Here is a 20,917-nt window from a genome sequence, read left to right as displayed (position 1 = left end):
AGACATAAAATCACTCTGTTACAAAAATAAATAAATAGTGTAAAACAAAGGAATAACGAGGAACCCATAAATACTACCTCAGTCCATAAGGACCATGCCAGTTCCCAAGGGAGGAATCCCATCTGTACAATTTCCCCCTCCTTATTTCAAAGACCATAATCAAAGACCCCACCCACCCGGGTCATTCTCTCTTCTCTCCTCTTCCATCAGGTAGAAGATACAGGAGCCTGAGGGCACGTACCACCAGGCTCAAGGACAGCTTCTATCCCACTGTGATAAGACTATTGAACGGTTCCCTTATACAATGAGATGGATTCTGACCTCACGATCTACCTTGTTGTGACCTTGCACCTTATTGTCTACCTGCAATGCACTTCCCTGTATCTGTGACACTTTACTCCATACTGTTATTGTTTTTACCTGTACTACCTCAATGCACTTTGTACTAACTCAATGTAACTGCACTGTGTAATGAATTGATCTGTATGATCGGTATGCAAGACAAGTTTTTCACTGTACCTCGGTATGTGGCAATAATAAACCAAAACCAAAAAGCCAAAACCAACATTTCCCGATAGCCCTGCAACCTTTGTCTCTCGCATGCCCTCTTTGAATCTTTTTTACCATTAACCTACACTGGGGGGCGGGGGGGCATTAATGTTAATCAATCCACAAGCACACGTTTGGGATGTGGGAGGAAACGAGAGCATCTGGAGGGAAACCACTGAGTCACAGGGAGAGCGTGCAAACTCCACACAGACAGCACCCGAGGTCAGGATCGAACTCAGATCCCCGGAGCAGCTCCGACCACTACACCACCCTGCAGAAACAAGGTGGGGAAGAGGAGGATGTTTGTAAGTTGCATCCACTGCAATAGCACAGCCGAGCCTTGCACTCACTTTGTGTCGGAGTATGGCAATCATAACATCAGCCTCAACTCTCCGACCGACCCGGGTTCGGTCTTGATCTGTCTGTGTGGAGTTTGCACGGTCTGCTTTAACCCTGTGGGTTTGCTCCGGGTGCTCCAGTTCCCTCCCACATTCCAAAGACGTGTGGGTCGGGAGGCTAATTACCTGCTGTATTCTGCCCCTGGTGGCAGAATGATATAGGAAGGAGGGAATGGAGTGGGGGCGTGGTATTTGATATGTATGCAAGTAGAAAACAGGATTCGTGTTGGTGGGTATTTGTTGGTGGTCTGAAGACCTGTTTGCAAACTGTACGACTATATAACAAAGATAGCTCTATAACAACCTGTAAATGGAAAGATACATTCCTACATTCCATTCCAAAGCACAATAGCACAGTCAGCTATTAAGCATGACCTTCTGTCAGCCTTGACAGTTGTACTTACAAGTTGTTATTCCACTAGTTATAATTGCTGCACTTCCGCAGGGAGAACAGAATTTCAAATGAAAAGCATTGACGTGCATCGGCTGCAAATGACTAAACTGCACACATATTCTTCGAAGAAATGGTTTGAAGTCTCTTACTCATTTTTCAAGAAAGTGAAGGTGAGAGCCAGTGCTTAAAAAGAAAGATTTTATACCGTAAGAGGAAATGAATTAATGTTTCTGGTGTCTCTGCGGTGGACAGATTATTAAATCAGATATCAGGCAGGCACAGTAGCGTAGTGGTTAGCATAACACTATTACAGCGCCAGCGACCCGGGTTCAATTCCGGCCGCTGTCTGTAAGGAGTTTGTCTGTTCTCCCTGTGTCAGCGTGGGTTTCCTCCGGGTGCTCTGGTTTCCTCCCACATTCCAAAGACGTACGGGTTAGGAAGTTGTGGGCATGCTATGTTGGCGCCGGAAGCATGGGGACACTTGCAGGCTGCCCCCAGAACACTCTGCGCAAAAAATGATTCAATGAAACTCTCCTACTAATGGAGACATCCTCTTGACATCCACGCTATCCAGGCCTTTCAGGAGGTTTCAGTGAGATCCTCCCTCAGCCTTCTGAACTCCATCGAGTACTGGCCCAGAGACAGCAAATGCTTCTCACTCGTTAAGCCATTCGTTCCTGGGATCGTTCTTGTGAACCTCCTCTGGACCCTCTCCAGGGCCAGCACATCCTTACTTAGCACCTGGTAGCACCTTGCAGGGCAACTTGGTAAATAATCTCGGTCACAAACAGGCCACCTGAGATTGCTTCCCCACCAAGTATTCATCTCCTGTGGAAACTTCAAGATGACGGGATGAGCCTTCTCATTATTACCCCAACATCCCCTGTGGGAGCACTTCCATCCCTCCCCACTTGAACTTGGCTTCTGTCAACTCCTCTTACACAGCCTCTTGTAGAAGTTGGTGGCTCAGGTGGAGGAAGACAATGTACGCAGAAAGTAAGGAGCAGCAAGCTACACAGAAGACAGACCCTGAATCAGACGGAGCACCTGCTGCTACCCTCCCAACACTGCACCACTGCACGCTGAAACGAATGAGCCCGTGCAAGGTATGAACAGCTAACATTCTACAGAACCATAGAACACTACAGCACAGTACAGGCCCTTCGGCCCATGATGTTGTGCCGACATTTTATCCTGCTCTAAGGTCTATCTAACCCTTCCCTCCCACATAGCCCTCCATTTCTCTATCATTCATGTGGCTATCTAAGAGAAATGTCCCCAATGTATCTGCCTCCACAACCGCTGCCGGCAGTGCGTTCCACGCACCCACCACTCTCTGTGTAAAAAACTTACCTCTGGCATCCCCCTTATACCTTCCTCCAATCACCTTAAAATTATGTCCCCTCTTGTTAGCCATTGTCGCCCTGGGAAAAAGTCTCTGACTGTCCACTCGATCTATGCCCCTTATCATCTTGTACACCTCTATCAAGTCACCTCTCATCCACCTTCTCTCCAAAGGGAAAAGCCCTAGCTTGCTCAACCTATCTCATTCTCTGGTAAGGAGTCACACAGCATGGAAACAGGCCCTTCGGCCCAACTCATCCATGCTGAACATGGTGCCCACCGAGCTTGTCCCATTTGCCCACATTTGGCCCATGTCTCCCTAAATCTTTCCTATCCATGTACTTATCCAAATGTCTTTTAAAAGTTGTTATTGTACCTGCCTCAACCACTTCCTCTGGCAGCTCGTTCCACATAGACACCAGCCTTTGTGTAAAAAGGTTGCCCCTGAAGTTCCTCTTAAATCCTTCCCCTCTTACCTTAAACCTATGCCCTCTTCTTTTTAGTTCCCTCTCCCTGGAAAAAAGACTATGTGCATTCACCCTATCTATACTCCTCACGATTTTATACACTTCTGTAAGGTCACCTCTCAGTCCCATACACTCCAAGGAATAAAGTCCCTGCCCGCCCAAGCTCCCCCTACAACTCAGGCCCTTGACTCCTGGCAACATTCTCGTAAATCTTCTCTGCACTCTTTCCAGTTTAATGATGTCTTTCCCATAACAGGGAGACCAAAACTGTACACAATCCTCCAAGTGTGATCTCACCAACATCATGTACGATCTGAGAACAAACATAGAACATTACAGCAAAGTGCAGGCCCTTTGGCCCACGATGTTGTGCCAACATTTTATCCTGCTCTAAGATCTATCTAACCCTTCCCTCCCACATAGCCCTCCATTTCTCTATCACTCATGTGTCTATCTAAGAGTCTCTTAAATGTCCCTAATGTATCTGCCCCCACAACCTCTGCCGGAAGTGCGTTCCACACACCCACCACTCTCTGTGTAAAAAAACTTATCCCTGACATCCCCCTTATACCTTCCTCCAATCACCTTAAAATTATGCCCCCTCGTGTTAGCCATTGTCACCCTGGGAAAAAGTCTCTGACTGTCCACTCGATCTATGACTCTTATCATCTTGTACACCTCTATCAACTCTATCTTAAAGGAATGGTCAGGAACATGGGGAAAGTACAAGGATTTTTCCACTTTGGAATTCATAAGTCAAGTGGTGCTGACATGGGGCTTCATTACTGAAGAAGGTTGTGGTTATAATCATGCGTTTATGCGTTGCTAATGCCTTGAATGGTGTGAGATTGATTGACATAATCTTACAGCGACAAAGGAGGGACAACGTTTTCATGAGATATGATGGTTAGCATCCATTACCATGTACCTTCTACCACTTTGAGGGACATGAGAAGGCAGTGGGATGTTTAGCTACGTGATATTCCACAAAAGGCACTGAGGCATATCGTGATTATTTTGTAATGTTGCCAAGATTAATTTTCATCCTTTAGGTGACCCACCCATGTGCAATTAATCCATGGGAAATATCTGAGAAGCTTTGACAACCCTGGTGAAAAGCAGTCAGAATCAAGTGGGTCTCCGTATGCACTTTAACTACTTAAAACACAATTGTCTTCCTTTCCTAATCTTCAACCGTTGCCTGTACTCTCTTCTCCATCAGAGATGATCAGCTGATCACAGCAGATCTCTTTACCTGGTATGTAAAAGTGGGTAACTTTACCACAGAGCAATAATTGGTAAATCCAGCAAACTCTCATCTGCAGAGATTGCAGATGCTGGAATAGAACATAGAACATAGAACAATTACAGCATAACTCAGGCCCTTCAGCCCACAAAGCTGTGCCGAACATGTCCTTACCCTAGAAATTACTAGGCTTACCCATAGCCCTCTATTTTTCTCAGCTCCATATACTGATCTAACAGTCTCTTGAAAGACCCTATCGTTTCAGCCTCCACCACCATTTCCAGCAGCCCATTCCATGCACTCACCACTCTCTGAGTAAAAAACTTACCCCGACATCTCCTCTATATCTACTCCCCAGCACCTTAAACCTATGTCCTCTTGTGGCCACCAATTCAGCCCTGGGGAAAAGCCTCTGACTATCTACCCGATCAATACCTCTCATCATCTTATACACCTCTATCAGGTCCCCCCTCATCCTCTGTCTCTCCAAGGGGAAAAGGCCGAGTTCCCTCAGCCTGCTTTCATAAGGCATGCTCCACATCCCAGGCAGCATCCTTGTAAATCTCCTCTGCACCCTCTCTGTGGCTTCCACATCTTTCCTGTAGTGAGGCAACCAGAACTGAGCACAGTACTCCAGGTGGGGTCTGACCAGGGACCTATATAATCTGGAGTAAAAAATGAGCTACTGGAATAACTCAATGGATCAGGCAGCATCTATGGAGGGAAATGGACAGTCGGCGCTTCCGGTCAGGATCCTTCACACAGTGCGTCTGGCCAGCAGGTAGCTACGTATGAATGAGGCCATTGAATTTATCCACAATACAAAGGAGCACAGACAAATGTGACCAAAGGCATGAATGCAGCAGAATCCTCCACAATGCATGTGTCCTTGCTGACAGAAAAAATTCCTACAACACTCCAGCTCTGCCAATGTTCAATACAGCAGACACACTGGTGTAGCGGTTAGCGCAACACTATTACAGTGCCAGTGACCCGGGTTCAATTCCCACCGCTATCTGTAAGGAGTTTGTACGTTCTCCCTGTGTCTGCATGGATTTCCTCCAGGTGCTCCGGTTTCCTCCCACATTCTAAAGACGTACGGGTTAGGAAGTTGTGGGCATGCTATGTTGGCGCCAGAAGCGTGGCGACACTTGCGGGCTGCCCCCAGGACACTCGACGCAAAAGATGCATTTCACTGTGTGTTTCGATGTACATGTGACTAATAAAGATATCTTAATATTAATCTTAAATTCACTGTGCGTTTAATTAATGGGAAAGGGGTCTTACAAATGAATGCCGTGGTAACTGGAAATAGGTAGACTAAAGTAATAGACCAAATCGTCACTCAATCAGTGTGTGAGATCCCTTTGTGGACATTAACTCAAGGAGACAGACATTAGAGTGGCAGAGCAATACAACATAGAAGAAGACCCTTTGGCCCCTCGAGTCCATGCCATCCATTATTTGAACTTCAAATTCTTCACCTCTTTTATACCTAATTTATTCAGTATCTTCAATCCTGCACATTTACTAAGAAACTGAAATGGTGTGATCGTATTTTTGTTATTTTGTTTAAGTTTAGATTGAAAGAGCTCACCTCACGCTGGAAGAATGAAGTAATTAAGTTCCTTTGATGCAAGCAATTATTTTAACTGGAACATGTGCTGTGGGTTTATATTGTCAACAGGGATCACGGTACATGACTCATAATGCTAATCCCAACAGCCGGTGCCTTTGATACTCAGGATCCAGCTTCACACTCTGAAGCCAAATTCTTTGCATGTAAATGCCAAGGCTGAAAATATTGTTGAATTCCTTTTCAAAAGCCATCTGCCTCTCCCACTCCCCCTCTTCCAAGGCTCTCCTTAAATCTCATTTTGTTCAACTAATTTTACAGTCACCTCACCTTGAAAGCTTGACCATTATATTTATTTTTAAGTTATTGTTGCAGAAATTCAGTAATTGCTAGTCATTAACAAGTAAAAAGCTTTGCCATGGCTGTATAAAACTCTGGTTAGGCCACATTTGGAGTAATGTGTGCAGTTCTGGTCACTGCATTATGAGATTGAAGATAGAACATAAGATAAGATATCTTTATTAATCACATGTACGTCAAAACACACAGTGAAATGCATCTTTCGCGTAGAGTGTTCTGGGGGCAGCCCGCAAGTGTCGCCATGCTTCCGGCGCCAACATAACATGTCCACATCTTAGAACATGGAACATAGAACATAGAATGCTACAGCACAGTACAGGACCTTCGGCCCACAATGTTGTACTGACATTTTATCCTGCTCTAAGATCGATCTAACCCTTCCCTCCCACATAGCCCCCTATTTTTCTATCATTCATGTGTCTATCTAAGAGTCTCTTAAATGTCCCCAATGTATCTGCCTCCACAACCGCTGCCGGCAGTGCGTTCCACACACCCACCACTCTCTGTGTAAAAAACTTACCCCTGACATCCCCCTTATACCTTCCTCCAATCACCTTAAAATTACGTCCCCTCGTGTTAGCCATTGTCACCCTAGGAACAAGTCCCTGACTGTCCACTCGATCTATGCCTCTTCCTAACCTGTATGTTTTTGGAATGTGGGAGGAAATCAGAGCACCCGGAGGAAACCCACGCAGTCACGGGGAGAACGTACAAATTCCTTAATGACAGCGGCCAGAATTGACCCCGGGTCACTGGCGCTGTAATAGCATTACGCTAACTGCTACACTACCGTGCCTGCCCCTACGAAGGACTTGGAGGCTTTGGAGAGGGTGCAGAAGAGGTTCACCAGGATGTCGCCTGGATTAGAGAGTATCAGCAATGCGGAGAGGTTGGGCAAACTTGGGGTTGTTTTATCTAGAGTGTTGAATGCTGAGGAATGACCGGAGGGAGGTTTATAGGAGGCACAGATAGCGTCGACGGTCAGAGTCTTCTTCCATGGCTAGAAATAGGGGGCATAGCTTTAAGGTGAGAGCGGGAATGTTTAAGGGAGACATGCAACGTTAGTTCTTTTACACAGAGAATGAGAGGTGCCTGGAACCCACTGCCAAGGGAAGTGGTGGAACATTGTGACGTATGAATGTGACGTTTATGAGGCATTTAGACAGGAAGATGAACAGGCAAGGAAGGAAGGGATATAGACCATGTCCAGGTAGATGGGATTAGTTTAATGTTTAGACACGTGGGCTGGAGGACCTGTTCCTGTGCTGTACTGCTCTAGCCCAGACTTACGTTTGCTGAGTTAGCTGATTTTACCTGGATGGGTGACCTCAAAGCTTCTGCATTCAGGAGGATAGTTTCCCTGCCTCAATCACTTCAAAGTTGCCAGTGCTAATAGTGTACATGTGGGATTTGGTTAAAGCTTAGCTTCTCATTGGACAACCTCACCCACATTTTGCATGGTGCATAATGTCACAAAGCTTCGGTCAGTCAGAGGAAAGGGGACGAGCTGAGGTAACTAGATGTACTACAGAGTCTCAATTGCCATTATAATTGAAATATCTCAGTACTTTGCAACTTTTACAACAGCCCATGAAAGAAGTCACTGCCCAGGACCGCAAGAAACTGCAGAGAGTTGTGGACACAGCCCAGTGCATCACGGAAACCAGCCCCCCCCCCCTCCTTGGACTCTGTCTATAACTCTCACTGCCTTGGTGAAGCAGCCAGAATAATCAGGGACCCCACCCACCCAGGTCATTCTCTCTTCTCTCCTCTCCCATCAGGCAGAAGATACAAGAGCCTGAGGGCACGTACCACCAGGCTCAAGGACAGCTTCTATCCCACGGTGATAAGACTATTGAACGGTTACCTTATACGATGAGATGGACTCTTGACCTCACGATCTACCTTATTGTAACCTTGCACCTTATTGTCTACCTGCAATGCATTTCCCTGTAGCTGTGACACTTTAGTCTGTATTCTGTTATTGTTTTTACCCTGTACTACCTCAATGCACTCTGTACTACCTCAATGTATCTGCACTGTATAATGAATTGATCTGTACAAACAGTATGCAAGACAAGTTTTTCACTGTACCTTGGTACAAGTGACAATAATAAACCAATACCAATACCAAACGGCAGAGTAGGTTACACTTGCTTCCTCCTTACATAAGTGGCAGTACATTAACCAATGAATTCTATCTTGCTGTTATAAGACCTTTGAATAGACCTCTTGTACATTGAAGATGGACTCGTGACCTCACAACCTACCTTGTCATAGCCCTTGCACCTTATTGTCTGCCTGCACTGCATTTTCTCTGTAACTGTAATACTTTATTCTGCATTCTGTTATTGCTTTTCCGTTGTACTACCTCAATGCACTGATGTTTGAAATCATCTGTATGGATGGCAGGCAAAACTAAGTTTTTCACTGTATCTTGGTACATGTGACAATAATAAACCAATATGAATAACCTCATTAAGTCACAGAGGGATGCAACGTGGAAACAGGCCCTTTGGCCCACTGAGTTCCTGCCGACCATCAACCACCCATTTACATTAATCCTACATTATCCCATTTTTTTATTCTTCCCACTTTCACATCAACAGCACTCAGATTCTACCCTGCACCTGGGCACTAGGGGCAATCTACAGGCAATTTTTGGGGCAGTTAAATCTTCATCCTCTACCCAACAGGCCATGTAGTCTTGAGCCTTTCAACTGCACCCTGAGAGAGAACAACAGGTGAAATCCAAGGCAGGTTGCACAGTGGGTCTCATGGATGGGGGAGACAGGGGGAGGGGTGGAAAGTTGGTTGGGAGGGTGGGACGGTGAGTGAGCACCAAGGATCTGAAGGTAGTCATCAAGGTGTTCAGAATTGATTCAGAATTGGATTCAGAATTAGCTCGCCCATAGAAGACAAGGTGGTTGATGGAACGTATTCTGCCTGGAGGTCAGTGACCAGTAGCGTTCTGCAGGGATCTGTTCTGGGACCCCTGCTGTTTGTGATTTTTATAAATGACTTGGATGAGGATGTGGAAGGGTGGGTTAGTAAGTTTGCAGATCATGCAAAGGTTGTTAGTGTTGTGGATAGTGTAGAAAGTTGCTGTAGATTACAACAGGACATTGATTGAATGCAGACCTAGGCTGAGAAGTGGCAGATGGAGTTCAACCCAGAAAAGTGTGAAGTGATACACTTTGAAAGATCGAATTTGAAGGCAGAATACAAGGTTAATTGCAGGACTCTCAGCAGTGTGGAGGAACAGAGAGATCTTGGGGTCCACGTCCATAGATCCCTTAAGGTTGCCGCACAAGGTCGATAGGGTTGTTAAGAAGGCATATGGTGTGTTGGCCTTCATTAGTCGAGATATTGAGTTCAAGAGCCGCGAGGTGATGTTGCAGTTCTATAGAACTCTGGTTAGACTACACTTGGAGTATTGTGTTCAGTTCTGGTCGCCTCATTATAGGAAGGATGTGGAAGCTTTAGAGAGGGTGCAGAAGAGATTTACCAGGATGCTGCCTGGATTGCAGAGCATGTCTTATGAGGATAGGTTGAGTGAGCTAGGGCTTTTCTCTTTGGAGATAAGGAGGATGAGAGGTGACTTGATAGAGCTGTACAAGATGATAAGAGGCATAGATCAAGTGGATAGTCAGAGACTTTTTCCCAGGGCGACAATGGCTAACACGAGGGGACATAATTTTAAGCTGATTGGAGGAAGGTATAAGGGGATGTCAGGGGTAATTATTTTACACAGAGAGTGGTGGGTGTGTGGAACGCACTGCCGGCAGAGTTTGTGGGGGCAGACACATGAGGGACATTTAAGAGACTCTTAGATAGACACATAAATGACAGAGAAATGGAGGGCTATGTGGGAGGGAAGGGTTAGATAGATCTTAGAGCAGGATAACATGTTGGCACAACATTGTGGGCTGAAGGGTCTGCACTGTGCTGTAGTGTTCTATGTTCTATGCTCTAAGGTGGGATCAGACTCGAACAGGGGGGGTGCGGCAGGATTGCAAGGGCAGGTGGTCTGGCTGAGATTGATGGAGAAAGGGGACTGCCAGGGACTGGGAAGAGTTGGCCAAGAAGGGAAGGCCAGGGCTTAGACTGGGATCAGTATGAATGGGATCAGTTGGCTAAGTACCTCCCTGAGCCAAGTTCCCATCCCCAGACCCCTATTGTTTAGCTCGGACCAATTCTCTTTACTTAACATTGAGACAGCCACACGTGGAAGGTTGCTTCTCTACAAGAAGCCCACTGGGGCTGCAGGCCATATATAAACACTGGCAACATTCCCTGCAATAGCTAGCTCCACCCTCTGGGATATGCTCTCTTTACATTACCACCATCGGGGAGGAGGTACAGGAGCCTGAAGACCTACGCTCAACAATTCAGGATCAGCTTCTTCCCCTCCGCCATCAGATTTCTGAACAGTCCATGACCCCATGAACATTACCTCGTTGTTCCTTTTTGCACTATTTATTTATTTTTGGAATTGATAGATTTTTATGTCTTTGCACTGTACTGCTGCTGTGAACAACAAATTTCACATCATCTCAGTTTTAAAACTTTTTTAAATTTAAATGTTTTTAAAATTTTATTTACAGCATGATAACAGGCCCTTCCGGCCCAACAAGTCCGCACCGCCCGTTTTAAACCCAAATTAACCTACACGTACATCTTTGCAATGTGGGAGGAAACTGGAGCACCTGGAGGAAACCCACGCAGACACGGGGAGAACGTACAAACTCCTTACAGACAGCGACGGGAGTCGAACCCCGATCACTGGTGCTGTAATAGCGTCGCACTTACCGTTACGCTACCATACCGCCACAAAGTCAGTGCTAGTAAATCCGATTCTAGTTCTGATTCTGAAAATCGTGGGATTTGAGCAACTCATAGTTCAGCTCTGATTTTCCTTTCTGCTTTATCTTTCACTGAAGTTGAGTCAGATGGTGCAGAAAAAACACAGGCCCCTTTGCAACACCATTGCCCTCTGGCTGTCACCATAGAAACTGGAGGGGAGGGATTATGATAAAGAATTTCCTCATGATCTTCCAGAAGACTACTGAAAAGAACTTGCGTGTGCACGGGATCTTTCACCACTTCAGGACAGTTCGCTGAAAGTGACACCACAGGTGGACAGGGTGGTGAAGAAGGCGTTTGGCACGCTGACCTTCATCAGTCAGGGCACTGAGTATAGGAGTTGGGACCTTATGTTGCAGTTATATAAGATGATGGTGAGGCCACACAAGGAGAGGAGATGGCCAGTATAAGAGGGGAAGGAAAATGACAAGAAAGGACTCTGAGGAGATAAGATGAGATCTTTATTAGCCGCACGTACATTGAAACACACAGTGAAATGCATTTTTTGTGTAGAGTGTTCTGGGGGCAGCCCGCAAGTGTCGCCACACTTCCGGTGCCAGCATAGCATGCCCACAACTTCCTAACCCGTACGTCTTTGGAATGTGGGAGGAAACTGGATCTTCTCCAGTTGGTTCAGTTCAGCAGTTACAACAAAGTGACGCAGGTTCCAGAAATTTGACCTGTTTGCACCTCTGGTTGAAGGAAGCATGCTCGCAGCCGCATTTTATTTTACAGAGAGATAGAGGGTGCAGGTGAAACCAAGTGAAGTTGAAGATCCAATAAGGCTTTACCAGCAGGACCTCAGTAACATTTTAGTTCCACTTCCCACCCAAAGGGACAATCTGACTGGTCAGAGGTAAGACCAGCAAAGGGCAAGAGATCAGGAAGCAGAATGGGGAAAGCTACAGTTGGGTCTAGAAGGAAAGAAGCTGTCCATTGGAAGGTGGGGGGAAGGCTTTGAAATGTCAATGGGCACAAGTATTTTAATTGCATAGAAATAACTTAATTTGTACAAAGAGTGGAGGATGAAAAAAGAATATATGTACAACTTTAACAAGACTCATGAGAGACTTTCAGTAAAAATATCTGAATTATTGAGCTGCCTCCACCTCCCCCACTCACCTCCCCACATCCACCTCCACACCCCTGCTTTTGCCACCTCTCTCTGGTGCTAATAACACCAAGATCGTGGGTTCAAGCCCTGCACAGGTTTGAGGTGGCATGGCAGTGTAGCGGTTAGCGTGATGCTATTACAGCGTCAGCAACCCACGCTCAATTCCGACCGCTGTCTGTAAGGAGCTTGTACCTTCGCCCTGTGATTGCATGGGCTTCCCTCCAGGTGCTCCGGTTTCCTCCCACATTCCAAAGACGTACGGGTTAGGAAGTTGTGGGCATGCTTTGTTGGTGTCGGAAGCGTGGCGACACTTGCGGGCTGCCCCCAGAACACTCTACGCAAAAGATGCATTTCACTGTGTGTTTTGATGTAGGTGTGACTAATAAAGATATCTTATCTCCTTCCTTCCATAGCACAAGCACTAGACACAGGACATGCTCTGTGGAAGAACCACACTATATGAAGGCAAACAGTCAGCATTCCCTTTTAAATGTTTAAGGGCATGACCTCGCAGTATAGTTCCCCATGTCACAACGTGTGTTTGCTGCTGCAGTTTGGCTCTTAGGCACATCGCGGAGGAAGTACAGCCCTCACCTTTCTTCATCATTTGACGGCTTGCTCTTGTTCTTCTTCCAAGATCTCCAGGGTTTCCTGGGCACTGCCGGCATAATCCGCCACCGATCTCCCAGATCCTCGCTTGGTGACTTTCATCTGAAGCAGCTCTTTGTTCGGTTTCTCTGTTGCATTGGCAGTCTGCAACAATCAAAGTCAAGGGAAAACAATTACCTTTTCCCCAGAATATACAAATTCAAAGTGAATGACAGTGGAAGAGTAATTGGGTGCAGTGCTACAGGACAATCGGTGTATTTGTACCTGAACTGTTACACTGTTCATGATCAGCTGAGTTAAGGTGAAACTGGTGGGTATTGGTTTGGCTTCAAAACTAATGTATAGAACATAGATCAGTACACCACAGAACAGGCCCTTCAGCCCGCAATGTTGTGCCAACATAGCTAATCCCTCCTACCTACAGATTGCCCATATCCCTCCATTTCATTCGTGTGCCCATCCAAGCCCCTCTTAAAAGCCCCCAATGAATTTGCCTCCACCACCCTATCAGGCAACGCATTCCACGCATTCACCCCTCTCTCAGTAAAAAACGTACCCCTCACGTCTGTTCTGAACCTACCCCCTCTCACCTTAAATGCATGCCCTCTGGTATTGGATCACTCAATAATGGGAAAAAGATATTGCTTGTCCATCATATCTATGCCCTTCATAATTTTATACACTTCCAACAGATCACCCCTCAGCCTCCGCTGCCCCAGAGAAAAGAGCCCAAGTTTGTCCAGCCTCTCCTGATAGCACATGCCCTCTAATCCAGGCAGCATCCTAGTAAACCTCCTCTGCACCCTCTCTAAAACCTCGACATCCTTCCTATAGTGAGGTGAGCAGAACTGCACGCAATACTCTAAATGTAGCCTAACCAGAGTTCTATAGAGATGCAACATAAACGTATAAAGGAAGGAAAGTCACAAAGTCACCCAAGGTCCCAGCCTATGAAGCCAAAAGTGAGCATAGAGAAATAGAGTTGTACAGCATGGAAGCAGTTTCAACACATCCATGCTGGCTAAGATGTCTATCCAAGCCAGTCTCATTTACCTGCATTTGGCCTACATCCTTTTGTACTGACTTCTTACCTCTTCCAGTCCTGATGAAGGGTCTCGACCCGAAACGTCGACTGTCCATTTCCCTCCATAGATGCTGCCCGACCTGCTGAGTTCCTCCTGCACTCTGTGTGTTGCTCCAGATTTCCAGCATCTACAGTCTTTCTTGTACCTCCTCCTAAACCCTTCCCATCCATGTACCTATTCAAATGTCCATTATACATTCTGATAGTGCCCGTCTCTACCACTTCCTCTGGCAGCTCGTTCCATCCACTGACCACCCTCTGCGTGAGAAATATTTCCCCTCAGGTCCCTTTAAAATCTTTCCCCTTTCACCTTAAATCTATGTCCTCTAGTTTTAGACTCCCCTACCCTGCAGAAGACTAATACCATCCACCTTATCAATATACCTCTATAAGGTCACTCCCCAACCTCCTTCGCTCCAGGGAAAAATGTCCCAGCTTATCCAACCTCTCCTTGTAACTCAAGGCCTCCAGTCCCAGTAACATCCTCGTAGTCCTTTCTGCATCCTCTCCAGCTTAATGAGATCCCTTCTATATCTGGGTGACCCGAACTGCACACAGTACTCCATGTGTGGTCTCACCAATGACATGTGCAACTGCAACATGAAGCCCCAACTCCTGTACTCAGTGTCCTGACGGATGAAGGCCAGCATGCCAAATGCCTTCTTCACCACCCTGTCTACTTGTGTCACCACTTTCAGGGAAACTGTGTGCCTGTACCCTGAGGTCTCTCTGTTCTTCAGCACTCTCCAGGGCCCCACCATTTGCTGTGGAAGTCCTATCCTGATTTATCTTCCCAAAATGCAACAAAAAACATCTGTAGATATCAGATGTGGAAAGGTTAAGGTTCAGCTCTGGTGCACCCTCAACTTGACTGATCTGCCAATCATCCTTTGTTCTTTGGAACATGGGTCCACAGATAGAAGTTACTAGCTATACCCTCTGCAAGCGGTCACACTTCATAGATTCATAGAGTCATAGAGCACTACAGCACAGAAACAGGCCCTTTGGCCCATCTAGTCCATGCCAGTCTGGTTTTCTGCCTAGTCCCACCTACCTGCACCCAGACCATATCCCTCCATACCTCTCCCATCCATGTACCTATCCAAACTTCTCTTAAATGTTACAATTGATCCCATGTCCACCACTTCCGCTGGCAGCTCGTTCCACACTCGCGCCACCCTCTGAGTGAAGTGTTTCCCCTCAGATTCCCCTTAAATATTTCACCTTTCACCCTAACCCTATGTCCTCTAGTTCTAGTCTCACCCAACCTGAGGGGAAAAAGCCTGCATGCATTCACCCTATCTATACCCCTCATAATTTGTATACCTCTATAAGATCTCCCCTCATTCTCCTGCGCTCCGGGAAATATTCCTAACCTATTCAACCTTTCCCTGTAACTCAAGTCCTCAAGTCCTTGCAACATCCTTGTAAATTTTCTCTGCACTCTTTCAAGCTTATTGATATCGTTCCTGTAGGTGACTTACAATACTCTAAGTTCGGCTTCACCAACAACTTATACAACTTCAACATAACATCCCAACTCCTGTATTCAATGCCTTGATTTATGAAGACCAAAGTGCCAAAAGCTCTCTTTACAATCCTATCTACATTTCAAGGAACTATGGATCTGTATTCCCAGGTCCCTTTGTTCTGCCGCACGCCTCAGTGCCCTACCATTCACTATGTAAGTCTTACCCTGGTTTGTCCTCCCAAAGTGCATCACCTCACACTTGTCCGCATTAAATTCCATCTGCCATTTTTTGGCCCATTTCCCCAGCTGGTCCAGCTCACGTTGCAAGCTTTGATAACCTTCCTTCATAGGAGAGATTTGCCAGGGATGTAGACAGGCTTTGTTGACTATCAGTTGTAATGGGCTCAGATGATGAGCTAGCATTGTCTCATCATAGAAGCTGGGTTGCTGAATCAAGGGCCAGATAGTTAAAACGTTCATTTCTGGGCCAGGTGGCACAGGAGCTCATCCACCCATTGTTTCACCCAACCTTCTCTCGAAAGGTCCCCATTCTATGCTCACGGACATCATTTCTCCCTCCTCTCCCATTTTCCTGATCACTGGGGACTGCCATCTGTTCACAGCTGGTTCTGTGCTTCCAGGTACAGTCCAGGGAATGATTTTTGCCAGATCCAATGAGAATCAGGAACTGGACTCTCTCCAGGCCAATACATGATCGGCTGGTACCCATCCACTCTCTGGAAAGGGTCACCCCCCCCCCATCAACCTCAGCCGCCCAAAGTAACCCAGCCAGACACGAAGCTCAAAACTGGATGTTCATCACAAGTTAAGTGATGTGAGGTAGTTGAGTAAGCAAATAGTTAACAGTCCTTGCATTGGGTAGGTAAAAGCATGAATAGCCCTTAACTATTAACACACGTGTGTGGCAACTCTGTGCCTTTTGACATTATACTTCCCTCACATCAAAACCCGTCCATCATTGCCAGACCAATCTTTGGGCAAACAATGATTAGTGAGAGGGACAGTCTCCACCTTAAACCCTACACCTACATCAACAAGACCAGAGCCAGAACTTCTTGCCTTTGTCTCAGCACCAAGTTGAAAAGCTTTCCGCTAATGATCCAAGAAAGATCATTCTTGAATCTTTCAAGATCATTCTTGGAGCAGAAAGACAGAGGAAGCAAAGCAGAGACCAGAGCAAAAGTTGGAAAAGAGAAAAGTAAGAGTGGAGAACAGAAAAGTCAAACACAAAGGACACAAAGGTTACTAGATTCGAAAAGGACAATGAGTGTAAGGGCACCTTATCTGAATGTCCGTAGTATTTGAAACAAGGTCAGTGAACTTGTGGCGCAAATCAGTACAAAGGGGAATGATTTAGTGGCCATTACAGAAACGTGGTTGCAGGGTAGAGATGAGTGGGAATTAAATATCCAAGGGTATCAGATAATACAAAAGGATAGGCAAGAAGGTAAAGAAGGTTGGGTAGTGCTCTTAATTAAAGATGAGATCAGGGCGATAGTGAGAGAGAATATAAGATCTAACGAACAGTATGTTGACTCCATCTGGGTAGAGATTAAGAATAGTAAAGGGAAACGATCACCGGTGGGAGTTGTCTATAGGCCACCGAATAGTGACATTACGGTGGCACAGGCAACAAACCAAGAAATATTTGACGCATGTAAGAATGGAACGGCAGTTGTCATGGGAGACTTTAACTTCCACATCGATTGGGCGAATCAAGTTGTTCAAGGCAGTATTGAGGAGGACCTCAAAGAATGCATCCATGGTAACTTTCTTGAACAGCATGTCAGTGAACCTACAAGGAAAAATGTTATCTTAGATCTCATCCTGTGCAAAGAGACAGGTAAAATTAACGATCTTGTAGTTAGGAATCCTCTTGGAAAGAGTGATCATAATATGATTGAATTTCTCATACAAATGGAGAGTGCAATAGTTCGATCTAAAACCAATGCATTATGCTGAAACATGGGATAATACAACAGTATGAGGGAGGAGTTGGCTAGCATAGACTGGAAACACTGTCTATATGGTGGGGCAGTTGAGGAACAGTGGAAGACTTTCAAAGAGATTTTTCACGGTGCTCAACAAAAGTATATTCCAGTTAAAAGCAAGGACAGTAAGGGTGGGGAGAGCCAGCCTTGGATAATCAAGGAAATAAAAGAAAGCATCAGGCTTAAAAACTTATGCATACAAAGTCGCCAAGAGTAGTGGGAAACTGGAAGATTGGGAAAACTTTAAAAAGCAACAAAGAACCACTTAGCAAGCAATAAGGAAAGGGAAGATAGATTATGAAAATAAACTAGCACAAAATATAAAAACAGATAGTAAAAGTTTTTATAATTATGTGAAATGGAAAAGGGTGGCTAAAGTGAACGTGGGCCTCTTGGAAGATGAGAAGGGGGAATTAATATTGGGTAATGTGGAAATGGCCGAGGCCTTGAACGACTGTTTTGTGTCAGTCTTCATGGTGGAGGACATCTCTGACATGCAAAGAAGAGATGTTATGGATGTGATGGGAGGTGAGGACCTCGATACAGTCACTGTCACTAAAGAGGTAGTGATGAGCAAACTAGTGGGCCTAAGGACAGACAAGTCCCCTGGTCCTGATGGGATGTATCCCAGGGTACTGAAAAGAATGGCAGAAGTTATAGTAGAGGCGCTTGTGATTCTCTAGACTCTGGGCAGGTCCCGGCAGATTGGAAGACTGTGCAATCTTCTGTACAGCCACACAAGCTTCAACTGTTCTGGCCTGACGGAATATAAATGCTAGTTCTCCTTTGCTTTGCAATCGTCTCCTCTCGTTTCTACAGGGTGTTGACTTACACCAAGGTGCACACCAGTTTTTTTTCCACATCCAGGCCTAAACAGCCATTCTGCACTGATGCCCCAGTCATGCAGCTGGCAGAGCTGCTGCTTCGCAGCTACAGCTACCCTGGTTTGATCCTGACCTCGGGTGCTGTCTGTGTGGAGTTTGCACCTTCTCCCTGTGACCGTGTGGGTTTCCTCAGGTTCCCTGGTTTCCTCCAACATCCCAAAGACTTGCTGGTGAGTAAGATAATTAGCTACTGTTAATTGCTCCCAGTGTATATGAACAGTAGAATTTTGGTATTGGTATTGATTGGTATTGGTTTATTATTGCCTCTTGTACCGAGGTACAGTGAAAAACTTGTCTTGCATACTGTTCATACAGGTCAATTCATTACACAGTGCAGTTATGTTGGGTTAGTACAGAGTACATTGATGTAGTACAGGTAAAAACAATAACAGTACAGAGTAAAGTGTCACAGCTACAGAGAAAGTGCAGTACAATAAGGTGCAAGGTCACAACAGGGTAGTTCGTGAGGTCATAGTCCATCTCATCATATAAGGGAACGGTTCAATAGTCTTATCACAGTGGGGTAGAAGCTGTCCTTAAGTCTGGTGGTACGTGCCCTCAGGCTCCTGTATCTTCTACCCGATGGAAGAGGAGAGAAGAGAGAATGTCCCGGGTGGGTGGGGTCTTTGATTCTGCTGGCTGCTTCACCAAGACAGCGAGAGGTAAAGACAGAGTCCAAGGAGGGGAGGCTGGTGGGGAGGCAGGGAATTGATGGAATGTGATGGGATTAGTGTAAATGGGTGGTTAATGGTCGGCACAGTCTCAATGGGCTGAATGGCCTGGTTCTGTTCTGAATCTAACAACTGTGCCGTATAACAACAACATTTGAAAGACATTTAATAACAACATGTAAAAGACATTTGGTCAGGTACATAGACAGGAAGGTTTAGAGAGATACTGTATGGGTCAAATGCAGGCAAGTGGGACTGGCTTAGATGGGCATCTTGGTCGGCATGGACCAGTTGGGCCGAAGGGCCTGTCTCCGTGCTGTATGACTCCATGTATCTCTCTATGACTCTGTGACAATTCCAAGGGAGTGCTACACTGTTCGAGATAGCACCATCAGTTTTTTTTAAAAACCTTTATTTATACAGCACGGTAATAGGACCTTCCAGCCCAACTAGCCCGCACCGCCCAATTACACCCACATTAATCTACTAACCTGTACGTCTTTGGAATGTGGGAGGAAACGGGAGCACCTGGAGGAAACCCACGCAGACACGGGGAGAACGTACAAACTCCTTACAGACAGAAGCCAGAATTGAACCCGGGTCGCTGGTGCTGTAATAGCATTACACTAACCACTACACTACCATGCCACCCCTAGTTTGAGGTGTTAAACAGGGGCCGCATTTTAGAAAGATCTCATGGAACCTTTGTTGAAGAGGATTGGGGAGCTCTCCATGGTACCTTGGCCAATAAATATCATTCACTCAACATCCCTTGGCCAATAAATATCATTCACTCAACATCCCTATAACATCAGCAGTGATGGTGACTGTGTTACTGTTTACTTTCCTAACGCCATGAAAATGCCAGCGACTGAGGGAGTTCCACGTAAGCATAGCTTAACACAGGAATTCCAAACTTGCTATCAAACATTTTGCCATCTCCACTGTCTACATCCACCTCTAAGAGAAAGAGGGATCACATCACTTGAGCCGAGGTGAATTTGAACCACTTACATGAGTTTTTGTTGTGTACTAAAGCATAAGTACTGCTTTATAAATTATTTGGACCTAAAAGATTAATTTTATTAGGCATTTTATAAGCACATAAAATGTTGCAAGCTTATGTTGCAGCTTTATAAAACTCTGGTTGGGCTGCATCTGGAGTATGGCATTCAATTCTGGTCACCCCATTATAGGAAGGATGTGGAGGTTTTGGAAAGGGTATAGAAGAGGTTGCCTGGATTAGAGAGTATAAAGAGAGATTAGACAAACTTGAGTTGTTTTCTCTGGAGCGGTGGAGACTGAGGGGAGACCTGATAGAGGTTTATAAGATTATGAGAGGCATAGATAGACTAGACAGCCAGTATCTTTCTCCCAGGGTCGAACTATCAAATACTTAAGAGGGTATGCATTTAAGGTAGGGGGGTAAGTTCAAAGGAGATGTGCAGGGCAAATGTTTTACGCAGAGTGATTGGTGCCTGGGATGTGCTGCCAGGGGTGGTAGTGGAGGCAGATACATTAGAGGTGTTTAAAAGGCTCTTAGATAGGCACATGAATGTGCAGAGAATGGAGGGATATGGATATTGTGTAGATAGACGGGATTAGTTTAATTGGGCATTTAAACAATGAGTTTAATTAGTTCAGCATAACATCGTGGGTTGCAGAGCCTGTTCCTGTGTTGTACTGTTCTATGTTCTATAAATATTTCAAAATAAAAGGAATTTATTTTTGTGTTTGTTTCAATCTTCATTAAGCACCTTGCACAATTTTTGCATATTATTAAGATTTGCTTCCTGGTATATCATCTGCAGGAATTCTTCAATGCAATTGGCTGCTCAGCCATCTGGATGGGATTACAGCTGCAGAACGTCA

The 20,917-nt window shown here is 45.5% G+C and overlaps 1 protein-coding gene across 1 annotated transcript in view; it reads right to left on the bottom strand.

The window, feature by feature from the left end:
* Positions 1 to 12,917: 12,917 nt before the first annotated feature.
* Positions 12,918 to 20,917, bottom strand: part of LOC127575150 (uncharacterized) — a 172,045-nt gene continuing 164,045 nt past the window's right edge. Inside the window, exon 10 of the mRNA XM_052024841.1 lies at positions 12,918 to 13,067. Coding sequence (XP_051880801.1) covers positions 12,918 to 13,067 — 150 coding nt within the window. The remainder of the gene's footprint in view (positions 13,068 to 20,917) is intronic.

The sequence above is a fragment of the Pristis pectinata genome, chromosome 10, assembly GCF_009764475.1.
Source record: "Pristis pectinata isolate sPriPec2 chromosome 10, sPriPec2.1.pri, whole genome shotgun sequence".
Classification (NCBI taxonomy): Eukaryota; Metazoa; Chordata; class Chondrichthyes; order Rhinopristiformes; family Pristidae; genus Pristis; species Pristis pectinata.
Note: the sequence above shows the minus strand (reverse complement) of the source record. Positions and strands in the feature narration are given on the sequence as shown.